The following is a 22,500-nucleotide window of genomic DNA, read 5'->3' on the forward strand; positions in this document are numbered from 1 at the left end:
TGCCATAGTAATAGGTCACTGTGATAGTGTGAATAATATATTGTGCACGTTTGCCAACTGTGTGGCATGGAAAATCCAATCTGACAAATCACAACTCAAGCACTCAGGACTATACAAGACATCCTATTTTCCTTCTGTACTAAAAAATACCATGGCAAAGCCATTTAGTTCGTACCTTTCAGAAATCAGATTTCTTTTGAGTGGGCCCCTGCTCACTCACTCTTTCTATTTCTCTCTGTCTGGAGTCTGCAGCTGCAGGCTTAGACACTGCTTGAGATTTATTTTCGGATGGGTGTGTGCGTTTGGCCTACATATAAGCCAATACACTCTGATGTATTTGAGCCTACAATTCCAAATGGAATATTTAGTAGCCTGGCTAGGACATTCAGTAACTAGAGTGTCTGGATTTAGAAGGAGAAGGATAACTCGTTGAGACATTTACTTTGTTATTAATGACAACAGGCCTGCTTTTTAATTGCCATAAAGTGTTGAATGATGATGAGGAACATAAGATCACAGAGTCGAAAATGAACAGACTCTATGACGAATGAAGCCTATTGGAAAATCCAATGGACTAATTTAAGTGCATTTGAAATCTCCCCAAAATGGTTCAATGTCTTATCTATGTCCACAATAAACAGCTCTGTTGCTGTAGCTTCAGGGGAGATGTTGCAACAGACGAGACCAACAAACTCACAGAGGTCTGTGTTTGAGGCCAGCAGATGCCTCATTTCAGACCTTTTTAAAAGGACTTCTGTCATAGATATAGGATCGTAATTTGATCACTCTTTTGTTGCTGAGAAAATTGATAAACTCCTACAAAACTGTCCATTTATTATAGTCCACATAATAATTCATTTCCTGTTGCTGCAGGATTATATTCTTACTGTAGGAAACAAATTAAGATCCTACATCTGTAGGCTGCAGTGTCTGATAGCTCTTTATTTAACCCCTTATTTTACCAGGTCAGTTAACTGAGAAACATTCTCATTTACAGCAACGACCCGGGGGAATAGTTACAGGGGAGAGGAGGGGATGAATGAGACTGGGGTAAACTGGGGATGATTAGGTGGCCATGATGGTATGAGGGCCAGATTGGGAATTTAGCCAGGACACCAGGGTTAACACCCTACTCTTGCGATATGTGCCATGGGATCTTTAGTGACCGCAGTCAGGACACCCATTTAACGTCCCATCCGAAAGACGGCACCCTACACAGGGCAATGTCCCAATCACTGCACTGGGCCATTGGGATATATGTTTTTCTAATAGTAAAGTCAAACATGGAACTAAGGCTACACTATTGCTTTCACTTGTTGCGATTGCAAAGTCAATGCCTCTGTCCCCACTTAAGGATAATTCAATAGATTTCCTCCCTGGTTAAGAGGAATTATTTAATTCACTCAAGCTTGTTGAAGTGTGTGGTAAGTGTTTGTGATTTGGGTAGTCTTTCAAATTCCATCAGTTTTTGAGCAAAATCATTTGTGGCATAGTTAATCTTAGTTTTGGCATTGCTTTATCTTCTCTGCTCTAAAGGGACTCAGGGCTCATGGTCCATCATTTCAATTCAGTCTGCAGACATCAGAGACACATTAAAATGAAATGTACTTACTGGAATGAGAAGAGGAAAGGCCAACCATCTCTGAGCAGCAAAACAGTTTAGGTCAGTTTTGAAGCATCATTGTCTTGGGCTTATTCTTAGTCATTTGGAGTTATTGCTATTATCTGTTGCTTTGTTTACATAATTCAGTTAATTCATTCAGTTCTGATGCGGTAGTTGGCACACAGTCTTTATTGTGACGGATACTAGGAGTCAGAAATAAGCGAAGGTGTCAACTCCCATTGTTTTAATGTAATGCCTCATTGGTCACTTCTCCATCAGATGTCTGGTCTCGAGGATGAAAGTCTAGTTTGAAAAATATCCATAAATGTTTTTGGAGTGCACTACACTATGGTACAACTGTTCCTCATCGGTCATCGTGTTAGTTTTCTAATTTCAAGTTAAAATGTCTTTCTGTTTAAAAAAAATTGTAATAAAGTCTCACGTCTTTTTTGGTGTTTCGATATCACCTTTGAGGTCAGGATGTAAAATGCAAGAGTGAGAAAGACATGACCAAGATCATCATTCTCCACTATATTATATAGATATTATACTATATAAGGCGTATAGTATAGTATAGTATCATATCTACATGGAAGGATCTAATGTGTTGTTATACTTCTTCTCTGAATCTAAAACTATTCTATTTTTTCCTACTTTATAGGAATTACACAAATAGACAGGGACAGGATTGTGGACACCTGGTTCGACTTTGGATCCCTACAATAGAAGTGGCTCAGAGGACTGTCTCAATACAGGATGGGGAACCAACCCAACAAGGACAGTGACAGTCAAATGGTCCCTCATCTGGCTGGAGTGGAAGCTCTGGAAACCAGAGTCTAACGTCAACTGGGCTAAAGAACCTAACCTGAACCTCACCCAGGGCTGCCCTGCCCCCACCACTACTACTACCCCTGTCCTTACAGAACACACACAGGTTAACCTGTGTCTGACAACCCCCAACACAACCTCCAGGATCCAATCAACTGGCCATGGACAACCGGTTGGCGGCGGAGTGTGGGGTCCAACACCAACACAGCTTTCGACCAATGGCGACGGAGGGAAATCGCCATCGAGAGCATGTGATTGGAATAGAGCAGCAGATGGTATTGACATGCCGGAGGTGTGAGTGTAACCGAGGCGACGGCAGAGGGCCCTTAGGGACGGCAACGCCAATTTGACAGCGTTAACCCCACAGCCGCCGAGGAGAAGGGGAGAAGCATATCTGTAAGGCCAGCCTGTCGTCCGCCATTACATCATCAAAGGTTGACGTGCATACAAATGACTGCAGAGAGAAAGAGCCTGGTGGAGCAGGGGGGGGGAGAGGTGTGCAGCCAAGCCCATCGCCAGAGCCCACAGCAGTACAGAGTGCTACAGTCACAGTTTCTGCAGTAGCTAAGAGGGTCACTAGAAGGGGACAACAAAAACGCAACCACACCAAATCAACATCCCCTCAGACCTGTGATCCAAAGCATACCTCGGCCTCTGAAGTGCTGACGTCTCGACGACTCCCAAACAAGGTAAGGCAGAGGAGCTGCAGTGACTTCAAACAAGGTTGCTCCACCTCACTTACAAATCAAAAGAGGCTGATAATAGTACTACAACACAGAGTCTCTCACCTTTACCTAGCCCTGCCACCAACCGTACTCCACCAGAACGTCCTCTACAGGCCTCTAAAGAAAATAGGCCCAAAGACAAACTCTCAGAACCCTCCTTCCCAAATGGAATATAATAAAACGGCAGCTACATCGCAGCCGGAACAGATTAAGGAGACTGTAGTAGCTCCTGTCAATGCTGCCGTCACCATCACGCTCCATCATCAGACAGCAAGGAGAACGTAGGGCTTAGGAATAAGGCCTCAAGTCCGGCACCTCCCGAGAAGATGGATTTAAAACCTACTCCAGTAGCAAAGACAGAGATCTGCTTAGATAAACACCTGCAGGCGGCATCGTCAGGAGTCTTCATCACAGAAGGATTCTCCTCGTCACCCAACGAGGCCCAACAGAACCAACAGCCGGAGGGCCCAACAGAGCCAGAACCAACAGCCTGAAGCCCAACAGGGCCAGAACCAACAGCCTGAGGCCCAACAGGGCCAGAACCAGCAGCCTGCCCACCATGCAGCACAGGTGACAGACGGCCGTCCAGACTGCCTCGGGTCTCGGAGGAGATGCAACAGAAAGCCCACTGCAAACTACCGGGGAGGCCTCCACCATGACCCGCACCCCCATCGCCACCCCCACCCATAGCAAGCAGGGCCAAGACGTGGAGGTCCAGGCAGTGGGCTGACGTGTGCAGCCGGGCGGTCTCCACCAGCCCCAGCCTGTTTCCTCTGCCCCCGCCCTACAGGTCCACGGACAGAGGTGCTGCCCTGAGGGAGGAAGCAGCAGCTGAGAGCCTGTTCAGGTCTACCAGGTGCCCCTCCACCAGATTCACATGGGCAGCAGTCCATCCTGCCCCCGCCACCTAACTACACCCGCAGGTCTCAGGTCCGGGTCAGAGCGATTGACCCTGGAGGCGGTTATGCTCCCAGTCAGAGTGCCGGGTGGTGCTCCATGCAGAGGAGGCGGTGGCGGCCCTCCATGCAGAGGTCGCCAGGCTGGGGCCAAGCCTAAAGATCTGGCAGTCGGGGCAAAAGGCGCACATGCAACATCCAGCAGAGAGGAGCACTCCCGCCTCTGCAGCCGTCTACCAGATCAACATCAGACGAGCGGCGGCCGAAACGAGCCGGTAGCTAAAGCAAATCATCACCAGCATGGAGCGAGAGGCAGTGGCAGACTCCCAATCCAAACCCAATGCAGCAGAGAAACCAAAGGTGTCTAATGAAGCGCAGACCGTGCCAACGCAGCCTGCCAAGCCTCCCCTCTGCTAAAGCTCCATCCCCCTTGTCGCCAACTGCCGCAAACAAGACCAAATCCTCCGACAATAAGGCTGCTCCTCCTCCTTCGCAGTCAACTCCTTCCGTTACCAAGAACAGCCAGGCCTCAACGACAACCTCCAAAAGCAGAGGACGCTAAACCCAAGATGGCAGTGGCTTAGCTGAAGCAGAGCATTGTTAAGGGGTTGGGGCGTTAAGGCTTTGTTGGGCAAGAAGAAGCAGGAGCAGCTGGAGCCGGAGAGGAAGGAAAAGGAGGGCGAAGACGCAGGAGGGGAACAGAAAGGAGAGAAGAGCGTGTGTGCTGTGGGGCGAGCAGGGGATGACCTGGGAGAATTGGAGCATCCGTTGACCCGAGTCCCTTGGCTTTGCCATTCAGAGCCACCTCCAGTGTAAGATCAAAGAACAAGAGAAGAAGGTCGTGACCCAGTCATCACTCAGGAAGTCCATCTCAGTGCCGCCCGGTGGTGCCCGACTCCGCCCGCCACCGTTGCCGTGGACGACGCCAACAGCAGGAAAACAAGAGGAGGCAGCAGAACGTTTTCAGGTCCATGCTGAAAAATGTCAGACGGCCCAAGTGCTGCGCGCACCTCTCCCCCCTACCGCCGTGCTGGAGTGAGAAGGAGAAGCAGCGGGCTGTATGCAGCCCACACTCCGCCCCTACCGCCGTGCTGGAGTGAGAAGGAGAAGCAGCGGGCTGTATGCAGCCCACACCCTCCCCCTACCGCCGTGCTGGAGTGAGAAGGAGAAGCAGCGGGCTGTATGCAGCCCACACCCTCCCCTACCGCCGTGCTGGAGTGAGAAGGAGAAGCAGCGGGCTGTATGCAGCCCCACCCCCTACCGCCGTGCTGGAGTGAGAGAAGGAGAAACAGCGGGCTGTATGCAGCCCACACCTCCCCCTACCGCCGTGCTGGAGTGAGAAGGAGAAGCAGCGGGCTGTATGCAGCCTACACCCTCCCCCTACCGCCGTGCTGGGTGAGAAGGAGAAGCAGGGGGCTGTATGCAGCCCACACCTCCCCTACCCGCCGTGCTGCAGTGAGCCCACAGCGGGCCCCTTCCCCTCTACCGCCTCGTGCTGGGGGAGTGAGAAGGAGAAGCAGCGGGCTGTATGCAGCCCACACCCTCCCCCTACCGCCGTGCTGGAGGAGAAGGAGAAGCAGGGCTGTATACAGCCCACCCCTCCCCCCCTACCGCCGTGCTGGAGTGAGGAAGGAGAAGCAGCTGGCTGCATGCAGCCCACACCATCAGCTGAGTCCCCTATAAAGCAGGCTGGTTCACCCCTTGTTATGGTTCCTCCATTGCCAAGCCATGTGTGGATATTGGGATCTCTCCCTAACCCTACTGGTCAGATGTTGTGGTATGCAATGTTTTAGATAGGGTTGATGATTATCAACAGAAGAGGGCAAAACAAAAAGCTAAAATAGGTTCTTGTTATGGACAACTTATTTTTAGATGAGAGATTCTAACAGTATTTAATGAAAATGGCAAGAATATTATCTTAGGTAAAAGCATGTGTGTTAGTACTTATGGCAGTCATAACTCATTTTACCTATGAAGTCCTGGTGTATACAGTACATGCCTCTGATCTTTGGGCGTACATACATATTACTGTCAGTATCATACCTTTTACAGATGTGCACCTAAATATCACTACTTCTCAGTGCAGTGGGTGCATTTTGGTATATATACAGTACGATTACGTTCCGGGTCTATTGAACAACCTCTATTTATAAGACGAATATATTATGATTAGTTTTTTTGTTGCAGATTTTATTTTGAATGGGTAACTACTTATTTTGTCTTGATAAAGAAGAAGAATAAAACCTCTGCTGTGCTCATTTCCGTATGTCTTATATACAATATAACACTGGGCCTGTGTGCATTTAGGTGCTCTATATTTAGTCTCTGTTCTCTCCGTTTTGATTTAAAAAACTCAAGGTCGAAAACTGATCTACAACCGAGCAGTTTTGTCTGGATCATTGACAGGTGTTTCAAGAGAGCGTAGCAGCATGCATCCCACAGGTGTGAGTTCCTCAGTTACAATGTGTTATCAGATATTGCTTGAGGATGGGAAAAGGGTCTGTTTGAAGCAATATTGCAGCTGATAGCTGATCTATGGGGACCGGAAACGATTGAGAGCGTGAGTAATGTCTAGTAGTAAGACATTACTAATCCGAGGAGCTCTGAGGTCTCTATTTTAAATTCCTCTTCCAATTGGTCTGTGAACCATCCTCATGAAACACCCAGCATGTCATGTCCTTTATGGAATCATAATACTCTTCTTTTTTTTAAACTATTGGTTAGACTCTGTTCGTATACTACATGAAATGTCCAGCTTTTGACTTGCTCTGATTCAAAACATAAATATACTGATGTTGTATATGCTTAGTTGTTTCAGTAAGTGCATCTGAAAACTGCTGTAGAAGGCTGTTTGAAACCACAGGGGACGTTGTTCAGGATGTTTCAGCAGTCAGTAGTAGAGAAGTGGAGGTGTGTACTCCTTGTGGATTAGTTGTCGATGGGCTTATACAGCCCTTTCCCCAAAAGAAAGTGTCCTTGAGACAGTGGTGAAATTGACCCAAAGTGTGTGTATACAGTACTCCACACTATTCAAGCCCTTTTCCTCTCGCTATAATCTCTCATTAAAATTAGATTAAATAAAAATTAAAATACTTATCAAAGCTAGGACAAAAGAACCACTTTTGAAATTAGATGGTTGAATATTTGCGGAGAAGGAGAAATATAGTCTCTTCAAAGACTTAACAACAGTTTATTTTCAAAATCATTTAAATTTAAAATCGTTCACTTGCTGGGTTAGTTTATTCTGGGTTTTACATCTTTGATTGGATTAGGCACAGTTAAAGTAAATATGACTAAATCTGTGAATTACTGTGGGCTTCTATTAGAGAACACAAATTAGTAGTAAGATTTTTTTTCAAAATGCACATTTTTATGTGTAAATCCATTAGTATCCAATCAAATCAAATCAAATGTATTTATAAAGCCCTTCTTACATCAGCTGATATCTCAAAGTGCTGTACAGAAACCCAGCCTAAAACCCCAAACAGCAAGCAATGCAGGTGTAGAAGCAATGTGGCGAGGAAAAACTCCCTAGAAAGGCCAGAACCTAGGAAGAAACCTAGAGAGGAACCAGGCTATGAGGGGTGGCCAGTCCTCTTCTGGCTGTACCGGGTGGAGATTATAACAGAACATGGCCAAGATGTTCAAATGTTCATAGATAACCAGCAGGGTCAAATAATAATAATCACAGTGGTTGTCGAGGTGCAACAGGTCAGCACCTCAGGAGTATATGTCAGTTGACTTTTCATTGCCGATCATTAAGAGTATCTCTACCACTTCTGCTGTCTCTAGAGAGTTGAAAACAGCAGGTCTGGGGACAGGTAGCACGTCCGGTGAACAGGTCAGGGTTCCATATCCGCAGGCAGGACAGTTGAAACTGGAGCAGCAGCACGGCCAGGTGTACTGGGGACAGCAAGGAGTCATCAGGCCAGGTAGTCCTGAGGCATGGTCCTAGGGCTCAGGTCCTCCAAGAGTACAGAAGTACATAGTACATAAGACAGATGTTCAAAATGTTTTTATACTCCAAAGTCATTGTAAGAGGTAGGTAGGTCTACATTCCAAAGCCAGTCATTGTAAGACGTAGGTAGGTCTACATTCCAAAGCCAGTCATTGTAAGAGGTAGGTAGAGTCTACATTCCAAAGCCAGTCATTGTAAGAGGTAGGTAGGTCTACATTCCAAGGCCAGTCATTGTAAAGAGGTAGGTAGGTCTACATTCCAAAGCCAGTCATTGTGAGAGGTAGGTAGGTCTACATTCCAAAGCCAGTCATTGTAAGAGGTAGGTCTACATTCCAAAGCCAGTCATTGTAAGAGTAGGTTGGTCTACATTCCAAAGCCAGTCATTGTGAGAGGTAGTAGGTCTACATTCCAAAGCCAGTCATTGTAAGAAGTAGGTAGGTCTACATTCCAAACCAGTCATTGTAAGAGGTAGGTAGGTCTACATTCCGAAGCCAGTAGGTAGGTCTACATCCCAAAGCCAGTCATTGTGGTAGGTAGGTCTACATTCCAAAGCCAGTCATTGTGAGGTAGGTAGGTCTACATTCCAAAGCCAATCATTGTAAGAGGCAGGTACATTCCAAAGCCAGTCATTGTAAGAGGTAGGTAGGTCTACATTCCAAAAGCCAGTCATTGTAAGAGGTAGGTAGGTCTACATTCCACACCAGTCATTGTAAGAGGTAGGTAGGTCTACATTCCAAAGCCAGTCATTGTAAGAGGTAGGTAGGTCTACATTCCAAAGCCAGTCATTGTAAGACGTAGGTAGGTCTACATTCCAAAGCCAGTCATTGTAAGACGTAGGTAGGTCTACATTCAAAGCCAGTCATTGTAAGAGGTAGGTAGGTCTACATTCCAAAGCCAGTCATTGTAAGAGGTAGGTAGGTCTACATTCCAAAGCCAGTCATTGTAAGAGTAGGTAGGTCTACATTTCAAACCAGTCATTGTAAGAGGTAGGTAGGTCTACATTCCAAACCAGTCATTGTAAGAGGTAGGTAGGTCATTCAAACCAGTCATGGGGTCTGTTCCAAGCCAGTCATTGTAAGAGGTAGGTAGGCCCATTGTGAGAGGTAGGTCTACATTCCAAAGATAGTCATTGTAAAGGTAGGTAGGTCTTACATTCCAAAGCCAGTCATTGTAAGAGGTAGGTAGGTCTACATTCCAAAGCCAGTCATTGTAAGGCGAGGTTGGTCTACATTCCAAAGCCAGTCATTGTAAGACGTAGGTAGGTCTACATTCCAAAGCCAGTCATTGTAAGAGGTAGGTAGGTCTACATTCCAAAGCCAGTCATTGAGAGGTAGGTAGGTCTACATTCCAAAGCCAGTCATTGTAAGAGGTAGGTAGGTCTACATTCCAAATCCAGTGATGTGAAATGTATGGGTTAAGCAGAGCAAATTAAACTCTGTGTCTGCTTACATAAAGTTAATTAAAACTTTCAATTTATCTAGTCTCTCTTAGAATCACCTGAAACATACTTTTTTTTCCTTAGGAGAAAATATCAGCTTAAAAATATTACATAAACCTTGTTTCCTCCACATTGTTATTAAGAGTAATGAAGTTATTAAATGATAAAACATTGAAAACGTAGTCTCAACGTGTTGATATAGGCTTACCATCACATCCTACTGTGGAATGGGAATATTCACAGCCAATCTACTTTGTTTGGGAATTACAACTAACTGTCTGTTTGAATACACCCTCTGTCTCAGTGTGATACACTGATTTCACAGGACTGTGCTGTCACTTCCTGTGTGTCTGGGTGTATGTGTCTGTCACCACTCATCACTGCACTCGTCACAGTGGGCTGTTAGGTTAGGTGTCCTGGGCTATTCTGTTCCCTGTCAAAGAACACACACACACACACACACAAAAGTCCATCCCCTGGTATTCAAGGTGTTAAGACGAGAATCACACCCCCCACACACTCACAACCAGACAGTCATCTCAGTTGCTGATTAAAGGGGCTGCCACAGTGAAGTGCATCACCAACCTATTCTTTTGTGCCGCTACCTTTGAGAGATGTATTGGATTTGTACTGACACTTTTTCTACATGTGTAGAGCTACAAGCATCCCCTGATCCTCTCCCTCCCATCTTCCTTCAATGTTCCCCCATCTCTCTCCGTCTCTCTGTCCATAGATCACGACCAGCAGCAGTCGGCTCACCAGCCTTAATGCTGACTCCCTCAACCAGGCCTTAATTAGCTGGTGTTTTAATATTTAATGTCCCCTTCGCCCCCCGTGTCCCTGCGACTGGTTCCCATTTGAAAGTGGCCATAGGCGGTGGATGTTAAACACAAGAGGAGATTCATTGTGATGAAAAGACTGTAAGATAGAGAGATGAGAGAGACTGAGACAGAGAGAAACAGACATGGGAGGTAGGGGATCTCAAAAAAGTGAGAAAAAATACCTCTCACTCTGCCATAGTAACTTGCAGCCTGTATTATTCAATATTAAAATCACACTCTGCACTGTATGTCCTGACTAATATCACTACCCAGAATCCAATCTGGTCATGACCGCAGTCTTTTGGTTCCAGGTAGAACCCCCCTAGACGGTTGGGGGTGGGGCTGTTTTGAATGCACCTGTTTGAAATGGAAAGGTTGTTTTATAATGTTGTACAATGAGTGCTGCTGTTCTCCTCTCTGGCAGGATAAGAAATATAGGGAGTGGAATTGAAACTGAGTTTTATTTTAGAGTTATAAATCATAGGGTTTGGAAAATGAAATCCCTGCCTTAAAAATAGATATAGGCTATTTGACTTGCAGATGATCATTGATTTAGATGAAAATAAATTGTGCGGGGCCCAGAAACTTAATTAAACTGAGAGCCCATGTTCATCAACAGTTGGCCAGTCTATCATCATCTAACATTAATGTGTCAGTGCGCTTTAAGAAATCAAATTATGCTCTAGCGTTGGAAAAGATTAGTGGAGTCTACATTCTTGGTGAGGGAATTTCTCTGAATGTCACTGTTGTGTCGTCTCATACGATTCTGTTACATTCTCACGGGGCATTTTTCCCCTCTCTATGGAAATTCCTCTACAGTCACCACTACATAACCATTGTTTGAGCTTCACTGAACATCAGGTTTCGGCGTGGTGCTTCGACTGCGTGTTAGTTAGAGTCTATATCAAGACTCCCTCTAGCCCTCCAGATAAAATGTCCACCTCAGAAACATAGTTAAACTGTGTTAAACCTCCTGCTATGACCCAGTTAGCTCCACACACAGACACACACACACACACACACACACACACACAGACTCATCTCAGCTACACAGAAAATCCGTAGAGGACTCGTGTAGCCTAGACGCAGCTTGAGCGCAAGCCATTACAATTACCAATACAAATCACAAATAATTCCCTGTCGGATCTTTAGACGCACATCAGACACACTCAGACTCCATCTCATCATGGGGATCAGTTTCTGTGTTAATTGCTGTTTACTGATTGTATTTAGAGATTGGTAAGTATGTGATTATGAGTAAGGGTGTGATCTTAGCGATGCTTAGCTATTCTCCATAGATGAACCACTGGGGTTGATTCTGGAGCACTGGGTGATGTAATGAATCATGTCAAGCTTTATGTTCTCCCTCTATGATGATGTCATATAAAAGCACTATATCTCTCACTCTCTTTCTCTCCCTCTTTCTCTCTCTTTATTTTTCTCCCCCTCTTTTTATCTCTCTCTCACTTTCTCTCTATCATAAAAGCGCCATATCAGTCAGCAACAGCAGGGCGGCTAAAACCCCTGCCTCCCCTCTGAAGCGTCTCTTTAACCCTGACCTCTGAACAGCTCTTATAGTGCCTTCCCAGTACTGCTTCAGTCCTTTTGTTTCTCTCCCTGACCCCGAACAGCTCTTATAGCGCCTCCCCAGTACTGCTCCAGTTGTTTTGTTTACTCACTGTTGTCTTGAATCACCGGCAGCGCTACAGTAAGGAACTTCCTCCGATGTCGTCTGCTGCTCAGGCCCCTGTGGACTATATGGCCAAACATTACTTGCATTGTTGGGAAGCGTTTTGCAGAAAAGGTGTTTGGAAGGATTGAGGTGTGTGTGTGTGTGTGTGATATGTGTGTGTGTGTGTGTGTGTGTGTGTGTGTGTGTGTGTGTGTGTGTGTGTGTGTGTGTGGTGTGTGTGTGTGTGTGTGTGTGTGTGAGTGTGTTAGTGTTGTGTGTGTGTTGTGTGTGTGTGTCTGTGTTCCCTATATGCTCTTGTTCATAGGGGAACACATACTTGTTTCTATCTTCCTCTCCCTCCTCCACTCCAGCATACTCCATCACTGTGTAACACTACACACTGTAGACCTGAGCATTTTATAGTGGCTTGTTATTAACCACCCCGCCGTTCCACACAAACACACGTACGTAACCTTTCACATGCTGAAAGTCAAGCACAGGTACACACACACACACACACACACACACACACACACACACACACACACACACACACACACACACACTAAGGTCACCTTGGCTGTCTTCACTAGAGACTGCTTTATAACGGCTGACAGATGTTTCTATAAATCATTGGTCCCCCAGTGGACAGAGGTTCCACACACACACACACACACACACACACACACACACACACACACACACACACACACACACACACTGCAGCAACACTCTATCTCTCTCCCTTTTTCTCCCTCTCCCTCCCAGAGACACTCATGGTTGAGAAAAATATCCCCCACATTGACACACCACATCTAATAAAGCGATTTGAGCGACTGGGAAAACTGCTATATAAATCCAATCCATTCTTGATGCACTAAAATGTTTTGCAGCTGATGTATTGAAGACCTGCATCAGCAGCAGCAGGGTTGATATACTGACCTGTAGTTGTAGGAATTTTACTAGTATTGTTGTGAACGGATGTCATTGTGGTGAGTGGTGTGCAGTTAGTTGTGAGCAAGTTTGGAGGGTAGAGTTGCAATGAGAGTTGTTAATGTCACTTCCCAGACATCTTAGTTTGGAAGCATCCTCCATGGCAGGTGTCCAGTTGTATTTATTTTATTTGTGAACAAATTGTTATTTACAATGACGCCTACCCCGACCAAACCCTAACCCGGACGACGCTGGGCCAGTGCCCTTGTTTGGGTTGTGCACCGCCCTAGGCAAGCACCATGGGACTCCCAATCACAGCCTTTTGAGGGGAATGGCACAGGCAGCCTGGAATCGAACCATGGTCTGTACCTGGGCTTCCTGGTGACGCCTCTAGCACTGAGGTGCAGTTCCTTGAGACCGATTCAGGATCTCCAAGGTTCTTGAGTTGAAATGTAAAGCAACTGAGAAAATATCTCATCCACCTACTAGCAATTGACCCACAACCAACAAAAAATGCAAGACATTATATAAAATCAATTATCGACTGTTTAATATCTTAAATCATTTAATTTAGTTCTGTTAAGTAATGATATGCTCCTAAATGTGTTGCCAAGGAGAGATAAGAAGCTTCCGTTTCAGCCCAGACGTCAATTCAACGTCTATTCCACGTTGGTTCAACGTAATTTCATTGAAATTACACGGTTGATTCAACCAGTGTGTGCCCAGTGGGAGTACAGTATATCACCACTTGTTTCTGTCTTTCCCTAAGGGAAGAATTGGAGGGAATGTATAGGCCTAGGTGCTTATCTCCTAGAGATAGATTAGGTATTTAAAGTGACTGGTTACCATAGTGAATGTGTCTCTGTCTAATCAGACTGTGGCTGAATCCAAGAGGCCTTTATATGATGAGGTAATTCCAACCATTCAATCTCCATGGAGATTAAGCTAAATTTAAGCACTTCCTCTATGAAACTCATTAACCCTGACTCCAAAGTTATTGTGAAGAAACCTCTGGTATCGCTTCCACATTGTATGCAAATCTCCCCTAAAGTTATTTTTAATCTCCAATCCGCAATTAGGAGCGTGTGAATGAAGACGTAGGTCGTTATTGAGCGGCGTAATTTGTAATGACGAATGGCGAGCGTGAATATTGCGGTTGCCAAACTGTCCCTTATCATTATCGTCCCCTCAGATGATATAAAGATTCCTCAACTCTCCTGCAGTCGACTCTGATTAAAAGTCCAATTAAAAACCTGTCGGTCAGAGGAGGAGGGGGAGCGTTCTGTCTCGCCGGACGTTGCCCGTGGCTGAGGGGTGATTCTCACACAATCACGTGTTGAGAAATAGTGATTCAGCCTTCATCCTTCAGCCTTCATCATCCTTCAGCCTTCGTCATCCTTCTTGGTAATTAAATTCAAACAAGATGGCCTCCCTTTGACACACAGTAAAAAACAGCAACTCACACCTTTACAGCAGTGGAGGCTGCTGAGGGGAGGACGGCTCATAATAATGGCTGGAATGGAGCGAATGGAAATGCATCAAACCCATGGAAACCATGGAAACCATGTGTTTGATGTTGTTGATACCTTTCCACCTATTCCGCTCCAGTCATTACCATGTGCCCGTTCTCCCCAATTAAGTTGCCACCAAACTCCTGTGCTGTATAGTACTGTAACACAGGTTGAGTCCCAAGTTACAGTCATAGTAGGGCCCTGGTCAAAAGTAGTGTATCATATAAGGGACAGGGTGCCATTTCAGACCCAGTGCTGTTGTATGTGAGTGTGCTACTTCCCATATCCTAGGCCCAGGGTTTCTATGGTAACACGAACCACCACAGGTTCACAACATCTAACCCTCTAAAGTAGACCTTGGGAGCCAGATAGATAACCGCTACAGTGTAACTCACACTTCACCTAGATAATAAAACATTATCTGATAATACATTGTAGTGTTCTGTGCTGTATAAATATTTAACAATATGGCTTGAATCTCTCCACAGAGACCATTTTCGCAATTTTCTTGACAATCATTCTGATCTGTGCTGATCTCTGTTAGTGTTTATGACTGGTTGTAAAATGGCCCTCTTCTGCTTGTTCTAATATCTCTCTGGCTTGTGCTATTATCAGTCTGTACATAGTGAAGTGCTTATCTCAGCGCTTTGAAACTCCTCTCTACAAACCAATGACTGTATATATGAATGGACAAAGCCACTGATCACGTGACACCATTCATTCCTATGTGAAGACTCAATAGCGCATTGAAGCCAAGTGAAGTCTGTTTAAATGGTGTCTGATGGAGACATCACATGCGCAGTTTGAGCTACTCCAGGAAGTGCTGCTCCGTCTCGTTGAGTAACTGAAGCTGAAGGCCGACCAGAGTACTGCAGGCTGCCATTAGCAACTTAATTATCCTTATAACTTCTTCTGTGTGCGATTTTAAAATAATTGGTTCAAGGACATACATCTGGTGTGTTAGAAGCAATTGTTGGTACCATGATTGTCATCTAAATTGTTTTATTTACTCAAAGATTGACCATGAAGATTGTCATTTTTCCATTCACTATAATGGGGATCCTGTTTTTCTGCTAACAAAGCCTTTAGTACCTCGGTTGGCCTCGAACTTCCATGGCATCAATCCGAGGGGGCAGTCGTTCTCCCCTGCTACAAACACACTGGCAGCATTACAGCAAGCCAGCTGGAGCCAGTCTGTCTGTACAGAGAGCCATTAGAAATTTGCAACAAAGTGTCCGAAATTGCATCCTATTCCGTACATAGTGCTCTACTTTTGACCACGGCCCATAATTCCCTACAAAGTGCCCAACTTTTGACCAGGGCACATAGAGCACTAGTCAAACGTACTGCACTATTTGGGGAATAACGTGCTATTTTAGATGCATCCTGGGAAGGGACCCCTGATTCCAACAGGCAGGATTACAAGCCTGTTTCTAGCACATTATCCATTAGCTTAACAAATTGTAATTGATTGCCAGGTAGCGTCTGTGGGACTCCTATGGGGCATAGATGACTACACAGTAGCTTCCCGTGAGCCTAGTCCCCATCATGCCTTTTACTTTAATCAAATCCATCGCTAATTCTAAGTGCTTTGGCACTTAAGCCACATTAAAGAGTTTAACCATAGCCCAGAAGTGCTTTGTACTACATTAATCAATTAGTAAGCTTGACGATAATTGCAGTGCACTGTGTGACGGGCCCCGCTCCTCTTATAAAAGCTGAGGTTGAGACAGTAAATGTTTTGAAATGAGATTCGGGGTCGAGTTAGGACAAAGTTAATAATATAAACAAGCCTTGCGTAAACACAGGTCATATACCATTGTCCCCCCAAACTCAACTCTGGAACTCAAAGCCAGTTCCACTGTGTTTTTTTCAATGTTGTGCTCTAATCAGGGACTGATTTAGACCTGAGACACCAGGTGGGTACAATTAATGATCAGGTAGAACAGAAATGCAGCAGGCTCTGTACCTCATAGGGTCAGAGTTGAATACCCCTGCTATAGGCTATACTGTACAACAGTGGGTATAACGGTTCTGTAGTAGCCTACAACAGGCTAAGTTATAGGTGAGAGGTAAAAAATGTACCATTGCCCCTACTGAAGCTATGTACAGTATCCTAATGGTTTTATTTGAGACTCAAAATGACATCAACTAATTTACCTTATGAACACAAAAACACGTTTTACAACATGTTCAAAAATCCTAAACAGTCAAAAGGTCTCCGGCACAGACACGCTCCGTGTCCTTGTCCAGGTTCAGGAGAGTCCAAGGTACAGCCAGTCTAGCAAAGGTCGAACCAGACCGTGAGACGCTGGTGCACCAGAGGCAAAGCACATTTGCTCCACACCTGCACATCTCCACCACTGTGAACAGAGAGCATGGAGGAAGACCTACAGAAGAGGCCCACGTCCAGGGGTCTGAGTACCCTGGAGAAGAGCCTGACACTACTGTTTGTGGCTCTGACTGGCGCCTGCATCGGACTGGTGGTCATCTACTTCACTGACAAGAACAGCGTCTCCACTGATGAAGGTGAGTAGTGTACTACCTGTATGTTTAAATGGAGGGAAGGGAAAGGGGGATACCTAGTTAGTTGCACAACTAAATGCATTAAACCCGAAATGGGTCTTCCACATTTAACCCAACCCTTCTGAATCAGAGAGGAGCGGGGGGCTGCCTTAATCGATATACACGTCATCGGTGCCCGGGGAGAAGTTGTTGTTGGAGGTTAACTGTCTTACACAAGGGCAGAAATGCAGATTTTTTTTCATCTTTTCGGCTCAGGGGTTGGAACCAGCAACCTTTCGGTTACTGACCCAATTCTCTTAACTGCTAGGCTACCTGGTGGTGAACTGCTATATACTTTAAACACATTCATGTAGGCCAGATGGTTAGTACTACTGTATTTACTGTAAACACTTAGGAGTTGGACTATCCCTCTAAACTTCATCACTGTCAAGGAGGTGTGTGAGTACAAAACTTGAAACACTTCAATCAAATGAAGGTTTATAGCTCTACTCACACCAGAAAGTTCAATGCCTCTCAGCAGGACTATGAAACAGTGATTTATGGACCCGTGTGATTTATGGACCATTATACATTTACCATAATACCAGGCTTAGCTAAGCGTCTGGGGAGTGGGTGGGTAATGGCTGTCGGTTGGTGGTGAGTTTGCTGACAAGAAGATGAAAAGTGATGTTTTGTTGTCTATTTTTTATTTAAATTTCCATCACTGTACATTGTGCTCTTAATGTATCTCTGTCTCTGACAGATGTTTTATTATTTAGGATTAAATTAAGCCACACTTTCATATCAGCAATAAATGATAAGTATAGAAGAATGATCTGAGTCATTGTATATCGCAATAACAAACCAACAGCATTCATTGCTACAGTAATAATGGCATTGAATACTTCTGGCATTGAATGTGCCTCCATTCTGGGTACAGGGCGAGACAGAGAGTTATATTCTAAGGGGGTTCTGTGTCTTTGTGGTACCTTTGTGATGTGAGTCACAGTGACGTCCCCTGCCACTGGCCTCACAGTGTGGCAGACAGACAGTCCGAGCTGAGACCCAGCTGTGGAGGAACAGAACGACAACAAAAGGCAAAGGTTCCCTCTAACGTTGAGGGAACGTCTATAGACAAACCTCCTGCGAACCTTTAGGGATATCTGAAAGTCTAATTGGTCTCACCACTGGATACTGATGCAGTGACGCGGTTCCAAGCACTGTTATGGATTGCTGGACGTATTTTTCATATAGTGTCACTCTGTCACCATAGAAAGCATGACAAATACGTCCTCAATTTGTCACGTCTGCATTTTTTCCATGAGTCATTCTATTTCATCTATATAAACAGCCAATCAAATCATCTGAGTTAAAATGTGATATAACATGCATGTTGTTTTGGCTTCTGACAAGGTGTCAATGATGATCTATTTATCATATAATAGAGTCCACCTATCTGCAATATATCTTGGTGCCTTTTTACACTTCTGTGCTGGTTCCCAAAAAATACAGCCTCCCCCACCCCCTAAAAATGCATTTAAATCATGTAAAAATATATGATGTTATTAACACTGTCCCACGCTACCTTGGCTCGGTTAGCCAAATCAGTCATATCGTACCTAAGAATAATGGCTGTCATCCATTTCTATGAGTGAGACTGTCTTAGGAGACACGGCTGACTCCAGAGACAGCACTCACACAATACACTGGTCTAGTATAATGCAAATACTCTCACTCTCTTTCTCTCTATTTCTCTCTCTCTCTCTCTCTCTCTCTCTCTCTCTCTCTCTCCCTTTTATATCCTTTCTCCTTTTATTCGTCCTTTAAATCCCTTATTCAATAAACCTTGCCCAGGAATAATGTCTGCACTTTGAAGTGATGGTCATATTGAAAGGCCAAAAACTGTATAGCTTCTGTCTACATTGTACAGAGCATTCGGGAAAAGTATTCAGACCTCTTGACTTTTTTCCACATTTTGTTACCTTACAGCCTTATTCTAAAATGTATTAAAAAACATTTATCATCAATCTAAACACAATACCCCATAATGACAAAGCAAAAAAAGGTTTTTAGAAATGTTTGCAAATTTGTAAAAAATATACAACTGAAAATATCACATTTACATAAGTATTCAGACCCTTCTTCAGTACTTTGTTGAAGCACTTTTGGCAGCGATTACGGCCTTGAGTCTTATTGGGTATGATGCTACAAGCTTGGCATACCTGTATTTGGGGAGTTTCTCCCATTCTTCTCTGCAAGCTCTGTTAGCTTGGATGGGGAGTGTCGCTGCACAGCTATTTTAAGGTCTCTCCATTTTAGATCAGGTTTTAGATCAGGTTCAAGTCCGGGCTCTGGCAGGGCCACTCAAGGACATTCAGAGACATGTCCTGAAACTACTCCTGTGTTGTCTTGGCTGTATACTTAGGTCGTTATACAGGTCGTTGTCCTGTTGGAAGGTGAATCTTCACCCCAGTCTGAGTTCCTGAGCGCTCTGGAGCAGGTTTTCATCAAGGATCTATCTCTCTGTACTTTGCTCCGTTCATCCTTCCCTCAATCCTAACTAGTCTCCCAGTCCCTGCTGCTAAAAAACATCCCCACAGCATGATGCTGCCACCACCATGCTTCACTGTAGGGATGGTGCCCAGTTTCTTCCAGACGTGACGCTTGGCATTCAGGCCAAAGAGTTACATCTTGGTTTCATCAGACCAGAGAATCTTGTTTCTCATGGTCTGAGAGTCTTTAGGTGCCTTTTGGCAAACTCCAAGCAGGCTGTCATGTGCCTTTTACTGATGAGTGGCTTCCGTCTGGCCACTCCACCATGAAAGTCTGATTGGCAGAGTGCTGCAGAGATGGTTGTCCTTCAGGAAGTTTCTCCCATCTCCACAGAGGAACTCTGTAGCTCTGTCAGAGTGACCAGCGGGTTCTTGGACACCTCCCTGACCGAAGCCCTTCTCCGGGCGGCCAGATCTAGGAAGAGTCTTGGTGGTTCCAAACTGCTTCAACAAAGGTGCCTTTACAAAGTGCTGAATCCTTATGTGAATGTGAATGTTTTTTTAATCTAAAAAACTGTTTTTGCTTTGTCATTATGGGGAATTGTGTGTATACATGTGTGTATAAAATGTGTATACATTTTTAAATAAGGCTGTAACATAATAAAATGTGGAAAAAGTTGAGGGGTCTGAATACTGAATGCACTGTATATACACCACTAGTCAACATACGGATAGATATATGTGTGTACAAAACATTAGGAACACCTGCTCTTTCCATGACATAGTCTGACCAGGTGAATCCAGGTGAAAGCTATGATCCCTTATTAAGCTATGATCCATTATAGTCACTTGTTAAATCCACTTCAATCAGTGTAGATGAAGGGAAGCATTTTTAAGCCTTGTGACATTTGAGACATGAATTTTGTATGTGTGCCATTCAGATGGTGAATGGGCAAGACAAAATATTTAAGTGCCTTTGAACAGGGAATGGTAGTAGGTGCCAGGCCCACTGGTTTGAGTGTGTCAAGAACTGCAACGCTGCTGGGATTTTCACGCTCAACAGTTTCCCGTGTGTATCAAGAATGGTCCACCACCCAAAGGACATCCAGCCAACATCCAGTCAACATGGACCAGCATCCCTGTGGAACGATTTTGACACCTTGTAGAGTCCATGCCCCGAAGAATTGAGGCTGTTCTGAGGACAAAAAGAAGGGGTACAACTCAATATTAGCAAGGTGTTCTTAATATTTTATACACTCAGTGTATATGTGTGCAAATTATATTTAAAAAACTTGTACTGTATTGGTTGTATAGGGTAGTTGCTGACCATGTTGTCATTGGCCATATCATTGTATGAGGGTATGTTATTGCTGTATGTTAATGCTTTAATTACCAATTACCATTTGCTTTTGTTTAATGGGACTGGTGAAGCAATCTTTAATTCGAATACTCTTATTAACGTAAGTAGTGCCACTATATCATCAAACAGTCTGTCCCAGCAGGATGTTCCATAATGACATTGTGTTACTCTTCCATGTTATACATAACAGCCCAATAACAAGGGTTCTAATCAAAACGAATTATTCTGCCAACATTACCCAGAGCTGTTCCCCTGCAGCTGACACATCAACTGAATGTTCATGTAATCAATTGTGTGTGTGTGTGTGTGTGTGTGTGTGTGTGTGTGTGTGTGTGTGCGTGCGTGCGTGCGTGCGTGCGTGTTTGTGTGTGGGACAAGAGGTCAATTCAGGATGCGGGGGTCCTCAGGCACTCAAGGGCCCGTCGGGGGAGTTCACCAGCATGAATCACCCCAGTAGCTACGACAACGGCATGAGCTGCAGCTGGCACATCACTGTGGACCCAGGCATGGTAAGTACCACAATGCAACACATTCAAAACACTGAGATTTTTATACAGTAACCTCTTTTCCTTTTACTGTGCTCTTTCCTTCAAACAAATACACTGAACAAAAATACAAATGCAATATTCAACCATTTCTACGATTTTACTGAGTTACAGTTCATATAAGGATCTCAGTCAATTAAATTCATTAGGCCCTAATCTATGGATTCCACACTTTAAAAAAGGTTGGGGTGTGGATCAGAAAACCAGTCAGTATCTGGTGTGACCACCATCTCCTTCACATTGAGTTGATCAGGCTGTTGATTGTGGTCTGTGGAATGTTGTCCCACCCCTCTTCAATGACTGTGCGAAGTTGCTGGATATTGGCGGGAACTGGAACATGCTGTCGTACACGTTGATCCAGAGCATTCCAAACATGCTCAATGGGTGACATGTCTGGTGAGTATGCAGGTCATGGAAGAACTGGGACATTTTCAGCTTCCAGGAATTGTGTACAGATTTTTGCGACATGTAGCTATGCATTATCATGCTGAAACGTGAGGTAATGTCGGCAGATGAATGGCATGATATTGGGCCTCAGGATCTCATCACGGTATCTGTGTGCATTCAAATTTCCATTGATAAAATTCAATTGTGTTCGTTGTCTGAAGCTCATGCCTGCCCATACCATAACTCCACCACCACCATGCTCATCCACACAACGCTATATATGTTGTCTTCCATCTGCCCGGTACAGTTGGAACCCGGGATTCGTCTGTTTAGAGCACACTACTCCAGTGTGCCAGTGGCCATTGAAGGTGAGCATTTGCCCACTGAAGTTGGGTACGACACCAAACTGCAGTAAGGTCAAGACCCTGGTGAGGATGACGAACACTCAGATGAGCTTCCCTGAGACGCTATCTGACAGTTATTGCAGAAATGATTCGGTTGTGCAAACCCACAGTTCCATCAGCTGTCCGGGTGGCTGGTCTAAGACGATCCCGCAGGTGAAGAAGCCGGATGTGAAGGTTTATTTTATTTATTTATTTCACCTTTATTTAACCAGGTAGGCTAGTTGAGAACAAGTTCTCATTTGCAACTGCGACCTGGCCAAGATAAAGCAAAGCAGTTCGACACATACAACAAGCAGAGTTACACATGGAATAAACAAACATACAATCAATAATACAGGAAAAATATATATACAGCATGTAAATAGGCCATGGTGGCAAAGTAATTACAATATAGCAATTAAACACTGGAATGGTAGGATGTG

At 44.7% G+C, this 22,500-nt stretch overlaps 1 protein-coding gene and 1 pseudogene across 1 annotated transcript in view; both read left to right on the plus strand.

The window, feature by feature from the left end:
• The first annotated feature begins 2,359 nt into the window (after window positions 1-2,359).
• On the plus strand, window positions 2,360-5,213 carry LOC135567262 (G protein-regulated inducer of neurite outgrowth 3-like; annotated as a pseudogene).
• An 11,462-nt stretch (window positions 5,214-16,675) lies between these two features.
• The window catches only part of LOC135567263 (bone morphogenetic protein 1-like), a gene marked incomplete at its 3' end in the record, with an annotated part of 28,288 nt that continues 22,463 nt past the window's right edge, over window positions 16,676-22,500 (plus strand). Inside the window, exons 1-2 of the mRNA XM_065014685.1 lie at window positions 16,676-16,914; window positions 21,121-21,251. Coding sequence (XP_064870757.1) covers window positions 16,764-16,914; window positions 21,121-21,251 — 282 coding nt within the window. The remainder of the gene's footprint in view (window positions 16,915-21,120; window positions 21,252-22,500) is intronic.

The sequence above is a fragment of the Oncorhynchus nerka genome, unplaced genomic scaffold (genome assembly GCF_034236695.1).
Source record: "Oncorhynchus nerka isolate Pitt River unplaced genomic scaffold, Oner_Uvic_2.0 unplaced_scaffold_2266, whole genome shotgun sequence".
Taxonomy (NCBI): Eukaryota; Metazoa; Chordata; class Actinopteri; order Salmoniformes; family Salmonidae; genus Oncorhynchus; species Oncorhynchus nerka.